This window comes from Strigops habroptila (assembly GCF_004027225.2).
Source record: "Strigops habroptila isolate Jane chromosome 13 unlocalized genomic scaffold, bStrHab1.2.pri S16, whole genome shotgun sequence".
NCBI classification, from domain to species: domain Eukaryota; kingdom Metazoa; phylum Chordata; class Aves; order Psittaciformes; family Psittacidae; genus Strigops; species Strigops habroptila.
The window spans coordinates 1,415,562-1,431,670 of record NW_022651054.1 but is presented as its reverse complement, the minus strand read 5'-3'; the positions used below and the strand labels follow the sequence as shown (position 1 = coordinate 1,431,670).

The window sequence follows — 16,109 nt, the reverse complement described above, 5'->3', positions numbered from 1 at the left end:
TAAGTAAAATTCCACATGAACATAGGTGGTTCAGTGTGATAGATCTAAAAGATGCCTGCTGGACTTGCCCCTTAGCTGAGGACAGTAGGGATTTATTTGCTTTTGAATGGGAAGATCCCGATACTGGAAGGAAGCAGCAACTTCGATGGACTTCTCTTCCCCAGGGGTTTACAGAATCTCCTAATTTATTTGGACAGGCTTTAGAAGGGGTACTAGAGCATTTTATAGTTCCACCAGGAATAAAAATCCTCCAGTATGTAGATGATTTATTAGTCTCAGGTAAGAAGGAAGCTAATGTCAGAGAAGCATCCATACAACTGCTGAACTTTTTGGGAAACCAAGGACTGAGGGTATCAAAAACCAAGTTACAATTTGTACAGAAGGAAGTGAAATACCTGGGTCATTTAATTAGTGAGGGAAAGCGAAGAATCAATCCCGAACGGATCGCTGGAATTACATCTTTAACGCTGCCAAGAACTAAAAGAGAAGTGAGGCAGCTATTGGGGTTACTAGGATATTGTCGATTATGGATTGATAAATATACCCAATTGGTCAAATTCCTATATGAAAAACTGGTTGGGGAAGAGCCTATTCGGTGGCAAGAAAATGAGAAGGAGCAATTTGAAAATTTAAAACAGAAATTAATAACAGCTCCGGTTTTAACACGCCCCTCCTTGGAAAAACCGTTTCATCTCTTTGTGAATGTGGAAGGGGGAATTGCGTATGGGGTATTGGCTCAGGAATGGGGGGGTCAGAAAAAGCCAATAGCTTCCTTGTCGAAACTAATGGATCCAGTCTCACGAGCATGGCCTACTTGTGTACAGGCTGTAGCAGCCACAGCAATACTAGTAGAGGAAAGTCTGAAACTGACTTTTGGAGGAGCTCTCATTGTATCTACCCCCCATACTGTCAGAACAATTCTGAGCCAGAAATCAGGTCGATGCTTAACCGACTCTCGAATCTTAAAATGTGAGGCCATTTTAATGGAAAAAGATGACTTGGTGCTAGTAGTAGATAAGAATCTAAATCCCTCTCAGTTCTTGTATGGAAAAGAAGTAGAAGAGGAGCCAGAACATAATTGCCTGGATTTAATAGACTATCAGACCAAGACTCGAGAGGATTTATTAGACAGTCCTCTCCCTTATGGGAAATCCCTATTTGTGGATGGGTCTTCCAGGTGTGTGAATGGGAAAAGGTTTAGTGGATATGCTGTAGTTGATGGGCGAGAAATCATGGTGATAGAACGAGGACGTCTACCAGGGGATTGGTCTGCCCAAATATGCAAATTGTATGCTCTAAAAAGAGCCTTGGAGCTTATCCAGGGGAAGGCAGGAACAATATATACTGATTCCAAATATGCATATGGAGTGGTACATACCTTCGGAAAAATTTGGAAAGAAAGGGGTCTAATTACTTCCTGAGGTAAAGGATTAATACATGGACAACTAATTATAGAAGTATTAGAAGCTTTGGAGTTACCAGAAGAGATTGCAGTTGTGCGTATTAATGGACATCAGAAAGGACCATCCTTTGAAGCGAGAGGGAATGACTTGGCAGACGAACAAGCCAGAAAGGCAGCAATAGAGGAACCTATTAAAGTATTTGCTCTGATACCAACCGGAGTAAAACTCCTGGAAAAAAAACCAATATTCCCACCTAAGGAAGAGGATGAGATGTTAAGAATAGGGGGTATTAAGACTTCTGAGGGTAGGTGGGTACTCCCGGGTGGAAGACAAATGTTAAACAAAGCTATAACGAGGGAAGTGCTATCACGGCTGCATCAAGGAACTCATTGGGGAACTCAGGCATTGTGTGATCAATTTTTAAGACACTATGGGTGTATTGGAATATACACATTGGCAAAACAATTAGTGGACCGGTGTCCAATCTGTCAAAAGGTAAACGGAAAAGTAATGAGACAGCGGGCTTGCGGGGGCAGGCCCCTAACATTAAGACCCTTCCAGGTGGATTTCACAGAACTCCCACCAGTCCAGAGGGGGAAATACCTCCTGGTAATAGTAGATCACCTAACCCATTGGGTAGAAGCATTTCCGTCTACGCAGGCCACTGCAAACAATGTGGCCAAGGTGTTGCTGGAACAAATAGTTCCCAGATATGGAATCAGTGAGAGGATTGATTCGGACCGAGGTACCCATTTTACATCTAAAGTAATACAAGGTATAACTCGTGCCCTGGGTATAGAATGGGATTTACATACTCCCTGGCATCCACAAAGCTCAGGGAGAGTTGAGAGGATGAACCAGACTCTAAAACAAACATTGTCGAAATTAATGATTGAAACCAAATTACCCTGGACTAAGTGCTTGCCTCTGGCTTTGTTGAGAATTCGAATAGCACCTCGAAAAGATTTGGGAGTTTCCCCATATGAAATGATGTTCGGGTTACCTTATTTAGGAAATGGAGAAAATGTCCTTATTCCAGAGGCTGATGATCCATATGTACAAAAATACACTCACATGGTGGCCAGAACTCTGAGTCACCTACGGGAACAGGGCCGCCTTCCCCAAACACCACCTTTGGATTTTTATATACATAAGATACAACCTGGGGACTGGGTATTAATAAGAAATTGGAAAGAAGATACTCTAAAACCTAATTGGGAGGGGCCATATCAGGTACTATTGACAACAGAATCAGCAATACGGACGAAGGAAAGGGGATGGACCCATGCTGCTCGAGTAGAAGGCCCTGTCGATCCTCCGGATGGGTGGGCCGTATATCCACATAAAGATCCCTTAAAATTAACTATCAAAAAGAGGCCTCATATTCTTGCTTTGACAGGAAAGGAGCCAGAATCATCGGAAGAAAATCAGCCCAGTTTGGAGTCGGGAGTTCGAAACTACTGGTATCCACCACACATTGTTCAGAACTACTGGTGTCCACTACACCCTAATAATGACTGTAATCCATTATTCATGGTAGAATGCTACAATGCCCACGATGCTTGGAAAGATAAAGAGTGTGGCAAAACCCTGTGGATACGGGAAGGGGACGACATTTATTGCCCTCGGGACAGACTTTGATCCAGCTGGGAGAAGTGTGAGAGACAAGTTAGACTAATAGCGGTACGCTGTGGAAAAGACGGGGAGCTACGGTTCTAATAGCATATGGGACAGGAAATGCTAGGAAAATTCCAGAGATACCTGTCGTAACACACCATCCATTTTTACGTACTCATTGTGAACCCTGTCACGTAAGTGTGGTGACACGCTGAGGTACCTGTGGCTCTACAAGTATCCACGAAAGATTCACTGAAGTACTTCTGTAACTGGTATAAAAGGAGCCCTGATTATAGGCAAGGTGGGATTTTGCCAAATTAAACAGGATGCTCCTCTGATCCCTGCAGCGAAGTTATATTAACAAGACAAGAGAGGGCAAGACCAGATTAGCCTCTTTACTCGCCACCAAGAAGATGCATTTCTCTGCTGTTGGTGGCAACCCAATAGGCATGAGAGGTGGGAGTATATGCTATACTGGACCTCAGCTTGTCTCAATGATACTAGCTGCAGTATTGGTTGTCCCTGTGATCCCTGATACTTGCCAAAAATGCTACCAGACAATCCGATATGGCCTCCAGCAACTCTATACCTTCACAGCGCACACCCACATAAACAAAGTCTGTTATGATCAAAAGAGTCTAGGGGTATGTCAATGTGGAGGCCAAGAATACTGGGTTGGAGAAAATTTGGGAAAAGGAGGAATTAGGCTAGGGTTGAGTTGCCTCAGAGGCGAGCAATGGTTACGCTTTACTAAAGCGGGACACTGGGACATATCAAATGGAGGTGGAGTTCAAGACATGGTCAAAGAAGAAATCGTCAAAAATATAACTAGGCACTTGATAAAGCAAGGACAACAAAGAGAACACGATACCCACGATGACATATATATAGATTTAAGAAAAAGAATGAATAAAGAACTAGGATTTCCCTTGGTAGGCCAAAATCTGTTTGTTAATTTAGCAACCAAAATAGCTAGGGAATTAAATGTAGCAAATTGCTGGATTTGTGGAGGGCCTTTAATGACAGAAGAATGGCCCTGGAGGGGTATAAGTCTAAGTGCATTTGATGTGATCAGGTGGAATCACACGTTTACTGCCAGTGGAATAAAACGACCAGGGGGATGGCTTCCAAACTCTATTCTTATTGGTATAGAATGCCTAAGGCGAGAAGGACCGAGATTTCAGAGCCCAGTGGGTAATACCCCTTGTAAGAGGATCTTGAGCACTAACTCAACTTTTCAAAAGTGGATACCAAGACCCCCAAAGTCATATTGGACCAAATATAATGAGTCTAATAAAGATGGAAGAAGTTGTGATTTAAATCCAAATATACAGTTATATACATGTACTAAAAAAAAATATGAATCCCTTCTCTGGAATAAAAGCTATATCCGAATTTTGGAAACATATAGGGAGTATCAGAGAAGGGTTCTGGAAAGCACCAGATGGGTTATTCTGGATATGTGGCAGACGGGCATATCCTCAATTGCCAGCTGATTGGGAAGGAAGCTGTGCTTTGGGGTTGATCCAGCCAGAATTCTTTCTTTTACCTCCAGAGGATGGAGATGGGCTGGGTGTCCCTTTATATGAGAGCCTGAAAAGCGCTCTTTAGTGGGTGGATCCCAAAGATGGGGAGAAGACGAGTGGCCCCCCCAACGAATCATTGAAACTTATGGACCGACCACTTGGGCACAAGACGGAAGCTGGGGCTATCGCACCCCTATCTATATGCTTAATCGTGTTATAAGGCTACAGGCTGTGGTCGAGTTAATTACCAACAAGACAGCAGCTGGTTTGGAACTATTGGCCCATCAGCAGACTCAGATTAGAGCAGCTGTTTACCAAAATAGCCTTAGATTATCTCCTCGCTGAAGAGGGAGGGGTGTGTGGGAAATTTAACATCTCCGACTGCTGCCTTAAGATAGACGATAATGGAGAAGCGGTATTAAACATAGCTACTAACATTGGCAAAATAGCCCATGTGCCAGTTCAAGAATGGAAATCAGTGATAGATGCTAGTTGGTGGGATGGTATGCTTGGAGTTGCCTGGTGGAAGAAGTTAGGATTCTTTATGTTATGTGCTCTTGCTGGGCTATTGTTTTTGCCATGTTTAATACCCTGTTTTATAAGATTAATCTCTAGGGTTGTGGAGGGAATGCAGTTAACAGCTATGCCCATGAATTCAAAAATGGCCATGGCATCTGGAGCAAAAAAGATAATGATTTTACAAAAACGAGACAACAATGAACTGGAAAAAGCTAACCTAATACTAAACAAACTCGAGAGACTCCAAAAAATTCAAAAAAAATATAATACATATAATGCTTCAGCAAGCTAATGGATAAAATAGAAAAAGGGTGGTTTGTGATTAATAATATAAATAGTTTGCTTCAGCAAAAGCTTGCTTTATCTTTGGTTTTTTGCATTGTATAGGCAGATGGGAAGAATGTAAATTCCTGAAACTATGAAACAAACAGGAATAAGGGACTTGTGCGGCCGGATATAGGATGTGTGGCAGTCATTCTTGGTTGAATCAACATCTAATCTGAAAGCAACAGAACAATGTATAAGATAAGGGCTTTAGGCACAGAGTTAAATAAAACAAAGAAGACTAACAGCCTTTATCAACTACCTCTTAAAAAAAACCCTTCTGGAAGAAAGAATGAAGATGACATCAACCATTGGGAGATGGGATTCGTCTTCCTAAAAATCCTATGAATATGTAAAAGGCTGGACTATTAGAAACTTTGGCTCTGTACTTACAGGTGTGCATGTAGGATGTGAAAGCATGCACCCAGCGCTGTAAATAAATCTTTGCTCCACCGACTTTGTCCCCAGTTAAATTTTTCTAAAGGTGAGCGCGTTTCTCACGCCTTTTTCTACTAAATAACAAAGTTAATTTCATTCATGTTTAATCAGATTCTCCTGTAAAAGCATTGTGAAAATGGACTCACAGGCTTGAGGTCATTGAAGCTGCTTAAGCTTATTCCAGCTGCGCTTGATTCAAAGCACATCACAGTCTGTGGGCATCTTCCCACTGGCCTCAGCAGGTTTTGAACCTCCTGTGCAGCCCCATCATGAAACATCCACACTGATCTCTCCTTTACCAGCAGAGATGTTTGACAGACATGAAATTTGCAAATAATTTAGAAGTTACTGCAATAAAACCCACACATCAAACGCATAAATTCACTTTGCAATTCTTTTTTTCCTGACTTCTGAAGACTACACAGAATCAGCTTGATAAAAACAGTATCTTTAAGTATATATTGTCTTGATGTGTGGTTGGGTCTGGGGGATTCAGTGGCCAGCCCTGAAATGCTCCCAAAGGAAACTAATTCCTGATGCTGAGCTCTAGACTCCTTCAGTGAGTGTTTGTTGAGGTGGAGGCTCAGGTTCAGGGGTGGGAAAAATAGGGAACAGAACCCACAGAGGTCTCCACAAGAGAAGAGCTACTGCTGTTAAACCCCTGTAACCCAACATCTCCTCTTCATTTTAGGTCCTAAACCCACTTTTAAGAATCAAGGTTTTTAACTGTGGGAGGGTGGCTACATGGAGAAAGGTGTTGCTGAATATATTCCCTTCCAAAGAGTAATAGCACATCTCAGCAGGAGATCCAGTGTGTTTCTGTAGCAGGATACTGAGGAACAACCGCTTGGTGAGAAGGAATAACACCAGTTTTTTAAATGCTTACCTGTGAAATTGAGATAAGCATTAGAAATACATGTAATAGATCAAAAAGTACACATGTATTAAATAACATTTCAGTTAAATGGTGAATGAAGCAGACAGCCACAGGGGGTTCACCAGTGAGGGGGTGACACTCACCTTGCCTGGTGCCAACGTGATGGGATGAAAGTGGAAACTCACAGCACAAAATCAGCGCCAGTGAAGGAAACGCACTGTTTCATCCCCATCGGTGATCCCGATGTGCTGCTGGCCAGGCCGTGCTGGCAGCAGAGGGCACCAGGAGACCAGCCCAGCGCTTCCCTCGCGGAAAAGCTGGATTATTCCCCCGTAACTTTCCTGTGCACCAGGAATTATCCAGTGTCGCCTCAGACAAGGATATTAGATGTCAGATAAGGAGAGCCTCAGCTCTTAGGCAGAAGCTCTTCCCTGTGAGGGTGCTGAGGCGCTGGCACAGGGTGCCCAGAGAAGCTGTGGCTGCCCCATCCCTGGCAGTGTTCAAGGCCAGGTTGGACACAGGGGCTTGGAGCAACCTGCTCTAGTGGAAGGTGTCCCTGCCCGTGGCAGGGGGTTGGAGCTGGAGGAACTTTAAGGTCCCTTCAACCCAAACCAGTCTGGGATTCCATGATTCTTTAAATCAGTTATTTTACCCTTATATAGTAAATATGAGTAAATCTGATATCAAACATTCAGCCTCCACGGTGACGGATGTGCTCAAGGAGCACGGGGCTCTGGCAGGGCTGTGCCCCCTCGTGTGAACACCCCTTCCTATCTGCAAACAGCTCCAAACACATTGGGCTGCCTGGATTCCGAGTTGCCAGGGAAGCTCCCGGAGCCTGGACAATCCCGACTGACCTCAGACACTCACACAGAGTCACAGCGTCCAGTGAAGCCCCAGGGTTTTCCTTCAGCTTCAGCTGCTCCTGGTTCCGATGGTACTAAAGGGACATTCCCACCCCTGGTGCCGGTGAGCAGCTCCACATACCCCAACTCCATCCTCAGTGCTGCTCTGTCCATCCTTGTCCCGTTCTCCATGGGTTCCCATCCCTCGTGGAGGCTGATCCAGCGAGTGCGCAGCGATGGCCACGGCACTTGTCCCGTCAGCGGCAGCGGTGCGGATGCGAGGCAGGCAGAGGCAGGGTGGCACCGAGCTGCTGCAGGAGCAGGACCTGGCACTGGCTGGGAAAGGGGAGAACTTCCACGTGGTTGGGTTTAATGTTCATTTTCTCTACGTGGTTGCACGGAGCTAGAAGATGCGAAGAGCCTCAGGCTGGGAGCGAGGTACTTCATAAAACCCAATGTAAAAGGATATGAGCAGCTATTGTGAAACATTACCAAGAGCCTTCTGCAGGGGGAAAACAGCCTTGCTGTCATGCGCGTGGTCCAGCAAGCACCCCAGTGGCAGAGCTGAGGTCTAAGGGGAGCAAAGCCACTGGATTTCTTTCCAGGATAACACACACTCCTGGTCTGGGACATGCGGGAGCGCTGGGGCTCGTTGGAGCTGGGGATGTCCCAGCAGCTGGATACACCATCAGGATGGGGAAAGGCTTCGAGTCCCTCTGGCCATTGGGCCTATGATGTGTTCAGCAGTGGGAAAGGAGCCAGCACCGTGTCCCAGGGGTGGTGGTGCACCCCAAAAAGCCCTGCAGACGCCGGGGGCTTCAGTTCTCAATGCAAGGGGGAAACAATAAGTACAATGAAGATTGGTTTTGGCACCATTCACCTGCAGTGGGAGCCCCGGGGCCGGGCGGTGCAGCCCTCCTCAGTGTATGCACCGAATGAGGATGTAATTAGCAGCTGTTAATAAACCCAAACCTGGCCAAGTGCCAGCCTGGGGCTGGGGAGGAGGGGGGGCACCATATGCTTCCTCATTAAAAGCTTTAATTACAGACAGGAAACGCTGGTGGCAGCCACAGGCTTTAATTGCTTCACCTCAAGCTGGCAGTGGGTCAGGTTTGGGCTGCTGGCCCCATCCCTGGCCCCATCCTCACCCTGCAGCAGGGCTGAAGGGACCAAAGGGGCAGGGAGGGGATGCTCACACAACGACATCCCATTATGATGAAACACCCCCCCACCCCGTTATGCCAAAACATGTTCTTTCACAGGGATTTTGGCTGGCTCAGACCAAGCAAGAGCATCCCCCTTCCAAAACAGCCCTAAGAAACCTCTCCTGCCATAAACCACATGGACTGACAGGCAGGGAGACTGCGATGCGAGTTACCCCGGGTGGTGTGCGCTCTGCCCTGATGTGTTTGCACATCACACACCGATGGGAGAGAAAGCTCCAAGTGCCTTGGTGGGATTTATGGAAAGCTGCCCTGGAGCTGCCTCCCCCCATGCCCCAGCTCCGCCATTAAAATAAATGGGGCACAGAAAATGGGCTTTCAGGTCACATTAGTGGCAGAGCACTGATTTACTCAAGCGAAGGAACTCCGTAAGGGCTCGGTTGCTGATGCCTCCTGGCCCTGTTTGCTGGACCTCCCTGGAAACTGCTGTAGGAAAGATCGCAGTAAATGGCTTTTTCCTACTGAAGGGGAAAGAAAAACCTGGAAATGTTTAGCTAGAAAGGGATCACTTTCACATGTAAAATCTTTGTTCCCTCCCCTAATTAAACCATAGGAAATAGAGTGTGATCAACCATCCTCTGCTGGAGGGAAGCCCTGGAGGCAGCTGTGCATGGCGTGGAGCAGCACGGAGCCACAAACCCCACAGATCATGGTTCAGAAGCTGGGTTAGCTCTGCCTTGGCTGTAACTAAGGGCTCAGGCTTCTGCTTTAAAGCCACCACCCAAAGCACAGGCAGCAACCGCTTACCAGCACCCAAACCTGCGGCGTGTAAGGACACGCATCTAACATCAGCCCCAGCAGAAGCGTCTGCCCATCGTTTGTGGGAAAGCACTGTAAGGAAGTTTAATTTCAGCCTGAAAAGAGAAAGAATAATAAACTCAGCCAATGAACTAGAGAAATAATGTCAGGGCAGCTCCTTCGGAGCCGGTATCCTCGCTGGGTGCCCTCACCCGTGTGCCTGCTGCTGGAGTGTTGTTACCTGTCATGTCCCTGTGGAATGGGAATTCTCCTGCTGCTTTGTCTCGCTTATCCCTTCGGGGCTGTTATTACTCCTACTTATACAGCTCAGAATGTTATTCCCTCCTGTCACCTTAATTTCTAATAATTAGTATTTAGTATAATGCTGCAGCAGAAGTCAGCTCTTAATGAATATTATAATAAGCACTAAATTATAATTTACTGCTCAGGAAACCCGTGTTGAAACGCAGCCCATTTAAAACAAAATGAGGGGGAAGCAGCTTTCAAGCCATTCACGTGGCTGGGTCAAACCCCAACTCGAGTCCCCAGTGACACCCCAAAACCCTGACGGCATTTACTTGCCTGGGCCAAGCCTTGGGGCTGGATGTGACCCACCGAGGTGGGACCAGGATGCTGCATCCCCATGTTAGAGGGTTGGAACTGTATCATAGATGATCTTTAAGGTCCCTTCCAACTCAAACCGCCGCATTAGGAACTGCACTTACACTTGAGTGTCATTTCTATGGAGTTTATTGTCATTTTCTGTTCAGGTCTAGAGTAGAAAAGCATGCAAAAAATAGCCTCTCTATTCATGGTACATATTTACAGTGTAACAGCCACGCGCCGTTACGGTACGGAGTGCATATACATCATGCTTGAATGACAGCAGAGTACATACAGCATCATAGTTAACATCAAGTGTAATGAGAGACTCAAATAGCAACAGAACAGGCCTAGAAGTCAGAAACAGCAGCAAACCTATGCACAGAGGATCCAAATTGTACCCTCAAAAGTTGCAGCTCTTGTTCTTGAATTTACACCAGTTTTTGGAGCACTTTGACTGATGGTTCGTGGTCACTGACCCAGGGCCTGGGCTCGCAGCGGCTCTGGGCATACATGGCTTTTCTTCAGGAAGGGAAGGGGAAAGGCAGCCGCTGATTCTCAAGCTCTTTCCTTCCCTCTTCCCATAGAAGGCTGCATTCAGAGCAACAGGTCATGGGATAACCCAGGTTGGGAGGGACCCGATCAGAGCACAGTCTTCTGTGGAGGTCTCTGGGCCAGAAAAGAAACCTCTGCCACTGCTTTGCTCAGCAACCACCGCTGTCAATGTGCCCTGGTGAACGGAGAACTTTGGCACCCAGACTGAGTTACACAAACACACAAACCCCGCACTATCCGCTTTCCAGCCTCAGCATTCCTGCCAGACACGCGATGCGCTCACGCTCCCAGCAGCACGGTCCTTCCCTCGGGAAGCTGTTTACATTTGCTGATCCCCATCTCCTGGGGACAGAAAGGAGCCTGCCTCCCCTGCTATCCCCATCCACACCAGGGTGAGATCCCTGTCCCAAGGAAGGACCATCTGTTACTGTGGCTGAACACTACTGAGCAGAAAGCAAACACGGATGACAATGGAGCCTGCAAAAAGCAAACAACCAACCAGATGGGAGCTGCTGGCCCCAGAGGACACGAACAAGACAGGTCACTGATGCCACCATGGCCAGCACAGGACAGGCCTGGCTGATCCACACTCGAAATGATGATAAAGAAAACACGTGTGGCACTGACCTTTCAGAAAGCCCAGTCGTTTGCTGGGCAGCTTCTTGTGTCTCAAGGCACTGAAAACACAGAACATCATCACAGCCCAGCCACACTCACTGCTGCAGGTGATTTGGTTTCTCTTGTGGCCACGGGCTCCTACATGGATCAGGCTGGAGACACGGTGCTGCAGGCAAAGCTTCCAGGTCTTCCTCCTGCCCCCAGCAGCACAGACACTGGAAACTCCCAACAAATGCCCTTACAAATGCCCTCTCTGTTCTGCACAACCGCCCCATGGACCTGCTCCTGCTCCAGGGCTAAGCCATGTGGCTACACCTCATCTAACATTCCTCATGGATGCATCACTGGGAAAACCACGGCCCAAAGCTGAGCCCCTGTGCAGGGCTCAGAGTTCTAACACAGTGAGTGGTTATCCAGGCATCCATTCCCATGCTGCAATACATCAGGAATGAGCTGAGAACCTCATTTATTTGCAAATGTGACATTCACAGTGATGTATTCCTGCCCAAAGGGAAATACTGCAGTGAATGTCTTCAACCCTGTGCCAGACAGGAGAGCCTAAACCAGGGTTTTCACTTAGCACTACCTCCCAAACTGACGGCTGAGAAGAGAACTATTAGTTGAGCAGGACAAAGAAATCTCCTTCCTGCAGATCAAAAAGATGTGCGGTTTCCCCAAAAGAGAGATCTCCTTCAGGGTCTCTCAGCCCTTGCACCTAGAAAAGCCAACCAAAGCTGACCAGAGCTGCCTCTGCCATCACGCATCAGGGCAAGAGGAGCCCTCCCTGGCACACAGAGCCCAGCTAACACAGTTCAGAGCATCCAGTGCTCCAGGAACAGCACGGGTAAGTGAGGATCTGGAGGGAAAAACACACACAAAAGCATCCGAGCACCCCTGCACCAGCTCTTCTCGCTTCTGGAGGAGCCCTGCCACGCCAAACCCCATCCCCTCCTTCACAGAGAGAAGCGAGACAAGTATCTCACCACCCAGCTGAAGAGAACGAACTTCCTGAGCAGATAAATGGGCTGGCTCACCAGAGCCAAATAAATACCCTCTCTCTAGTCTCTTCCTTTCTTCGGAGCAGAAGCAGCGTTGCTCCAAGCTGCCCTAAACACGCACATAAAGAAGCCAGGATTTCATTTCAGCCAAGCAAGAAGTAGAGCGTATTTCTGCCAGAGTCCTACCAAGCCTTGGAATAAGTGTGTTTCTTCCCATCTCCATTTTCCCTCCTTTTCAATGGGTGTTTAATCTTCATTACAAGGCAGCAGGATCCAAGCAGACCACAGGCTTTGGAGGTGCTGAGCACGCCGCTGGTGCGGGCAGATGCACCAATGCAGGCAGGAGTTACCATGTGGATGCAGAGCACGGGCCCACGGCAATAACCTTTACCATGATCTAATGCTTTTGCCTGCTTCAAGAATTAAAGGTCTCCTCAATAAAATACATCAGCTGCAACATTATTTCCCAGTTTCCCAATATTTACAGGCGAGATGTGGCTGGTGACTGCGTCTGGCATCCCACCAAAGTGCCTCAAGACAAGCAGGCTGGGGACAGGCAGCAGAAGGCATCAGCAGCAAAGCCCAGCTACAAAGACATTGGGAACAACCAAACCAGACTGCAATAAACAGGATGGGAACAGCAGCTGCTACCAACAGCCCTCATACATGCATCCCCTCACACAAAAAAGTTAGGGGACAAAGTCCCAGGCCCATCCCAGCTTCAGGATTAACCTAAAAAGAGACAGTAAGATGAGTATGTAGAAACCAAATTTAATAGTGTCCTTTATTTAAGTGCTATAAAATAAGAATTCAATCCCATTGGCTTCCCGGGGACATGCTCAGACCCCATAAAGCTCAAGGGAAAATACTGACATTATTTTGATGGATGGATGTCACTGGTTTTTACTCTCTGAGTGTAAAATTCCCGATTCATACACACAGTCTGTATAGCCAACAGCCACTGGAATAGCTCCATTTGCCCTGTGAAGTGCAATCTCTCACCTGCCGTCAAACTGTAGAGATGAAGCTTCTAATCCCAAGTTTAGAAGCAATCTATGGATAAAATAGCAGCATCAGCATGTGCAGAAAAAGTACAGTCTTAAAACTAAAAATTAAAGCCTCAAAACCCCAAAAGATCATGTTTTGATCTCATTTGTAGCTTTTCCTTAGCCTAAAACCCTTCCACCAACATTTTCCATGCTTGGGAGTTCTCCCGGTTTGGGTCATTTATCCGGAAATTAAAGTTTTAAAGCATCAGGTACATGATTTTATAGGAGCTAAGAGATGAGTGAGGGGAAGGAAATCACCCTTACATAAAATAAACCCCAAACCTGCCACTTGTTTTCAGCTTTGAGCAATGTCTGTGCACGCAGGCCTGGGTGCAGCTGACGGAGCACAGCCCCAGCTCTCTGGGAAGAGCACACTTGGTCAGCAGATGTCCTCAGCGGGGTTAAGCCTTCCCGTGTAAGAGCATATCCCAATGCTCCAGATCCTTATGACATTCAAAGGCTGATTGCCCGTTAGAGGAAGGATCCTGTATTTCTTCTGCTTTATGGTGTTGCCCTGACCAAAGCCATTGGTGCTGGCAGGATTCACCCTGTGCAAAACTGAGGGGTAAGAAGCAAAGGGATAGAAGAGGAAGAAAGGCAGAGAGTGACAGCGTTCGCTCCAAAAGCAAGATCTCATCCTCATTTACCTGATAGCCATAGAAATTTTGCCATCGCCTCCAACAGGAGCAGGACTATGTCCTGATATACAGAAGTGCATTAAATAAAACAGATGCCCTCTGATATAAAACCTGGCTCTGATGTGATTGTTTTTCCTGATGCTTGCAACAGAGAATGCAAAGAGCAAGGAGAACATCTCTGGGGAGACTGACCCCTAAGATAACGTTTGGTTTGCTGCGGTACAAATAAAACCACATTCATCAGCCAAGACACCCAACTACAAAGCCCACACGTGAAGCACAAGTGGAGAGCAAGGCACACACGGAGGAGCACACGGACACCTTGCATGAGGAATGCAGCTGCCCATGAGGCCAAGCCAATCCCCTGCAGCCGTGCTGCCCGAGGACTCGCTCTTCTTATTGCTGCTCGGTTCCTCCTTTCTGGTTTGCTGGGTTGGTCCGTGTTTTGTTTCTGGTTTTGTTTGCTTTGCAAGCCCCAGACTCTGTGATGAGGGCAGATGTGTGCTAGACAACACCACGATGGGTACAAACAGCAGCAGCACGTGAGCAACCAGCCTGTGACAGCCAGGCAGCTTCAGGATGTAGCTTCATCTTCACACACGTTGGGCAGCTCTGGGTCCCTGCCTCCTTCTCTGCTCCCTTGTTTTCTACATGAATGGCAAGGAAATAAAGGGATTAGAGGCACATAGCAATGCTAGAAATAAAGCAGGAGGTGTTTTTTCCTCAGGTCAACAACACCAATATTAAGAGGGAATAGCAAGATAACCAGCCCAGCAACACCCAAGCTCGATGCACTGCAGTGCTGAGCAGCTTGTGCCAATGCACTTGCTTGGTATCTGCACCCCAAAGACGGAGCTTTGCCCTTCTCTGAATGCCCTTCTCCTGGCTGCAGCATCACAAGGAGCTACCTGACTCTTGGAGAAAATCTTGCAGACCAGCAGCAATGTTTCCAAATTACCTAATTTGCATTTGGAGAGTTGTGGTTTGCTTTTCTTTCGTCTGAGGTGTTCTTTTACAGATCAGAGGGATGGCTTGATACCATAACTGCTTCTCCAAAGCAAGAACAGTTTAATAATTGAAGTAAAATATAATAATAGGAAATAAGGAGAGGAATAAAACCCAAAAGAGAGAAGTGACGCACAATACAATTGCTCACCACCCACTGAGCAATGCCCAGACCATCTCTGAGCAGCGATCAGTGACTCCTGCCAACTCCCCCAGTTTCCACACTGAGCCTGATGTTCTATGGTATGGAATACCCCTTTGGCGAGTTTGGGTCAGGTGTCCTGTCTCTGCTTCCTCCCAGCTTCTTGTGCCCTCCTCGCTGGCAGAGCAGGAGAGACTGAAAAGTCCTTGATCAGGGTGTTGCACTGAGCAACAACTAAGGATGCCAATGCACTGCATGCCAGAGCACCCTTGAGGAGTGACACCTCCACCCAGCCCAGCCATCCATGAGGCAGCCCATGACTAAGATTTGACCAGAGAAAGCTGTCACAGCTCGAGACTGAATGGAGAAAATGTGATACCTTCAGGTGCCATCAACAACATCCCAAAGCAGAGACCTATGGCAGGCAGATGACTTGCACCTAAAGTGCCTGTTTCTCCATCATGAAGATGTGAAGATATCCACAGCGTAAAGGAGGTGATGCTGCCCCAAGCATCTGTGCTTCTCAGGGTCTCTGGCCTCGCTCACGCCAGCCCAGCTACAGCAGAACCAGTCAGTGTGGACAAGCCAACTCAGCAGTGGAGTCAGCGCTGCTGCCTGTGCCTGGAGCACAGAGGTTTGGGGCTCTGGGGTTACTGCCTGCCTGGGAATGACACTGAAAGTACACACAGGTCTACACCAATCTTTGAAGAAACCAGAAATGACCCAAAATCATGTTCCCTTCTCCCTCTGCTCCAGCAAAGCTCTGCAATAAACCTGACCCTCAACCCAGAGCACGGGCCATTTCCCCGTGGGAGAGGCTGAGGAACGGCCCCATCTTTGGTGCCTGTCATTACCCCCTTTAAATGATTTATCACCCCATGTAGCAGCAGAGGCTCCTTTCTCCCATGTCTGCCCTTTCTCCATGTCATCCCACTGAGCCTGCTCCAAGCCCGGGGCACATCCCTGCCTCCCCCAGCAGCTTCTGCCTCTG

General features: G+C 47.3%; 1 protein-coding gene across 3 annotated transcripts in view; it reads right to left on the bottom strand.

Moving 5' to 3' along the window:
- Positions 1-10,242: 10,242 nt before the first annotated feature.
- The window catches only part of CAMKK1 (calcium/calmodulin dependent protein kinase kinase 1), a 97,509-nt gene continuing 91,642 nt past the window's right edge, over positions 10,243-16,109 (bottom strand). For all 3 annotated transcript variants that reach the window (XM_030472721.1, XM_030472722.1, XM_030472720.1), the window contains exon 16: positions 10,243-14,618. In XM_030472721.1, coding sequence (XP_030328581.1) covers positions 14,546-14,618 — 73 coding nt within the window. In that variant the 3' untranslated portion in view covers positions 10,243-14,545. The remainder of the gene's footprint in view (positions 14,619-16,109) is intronic.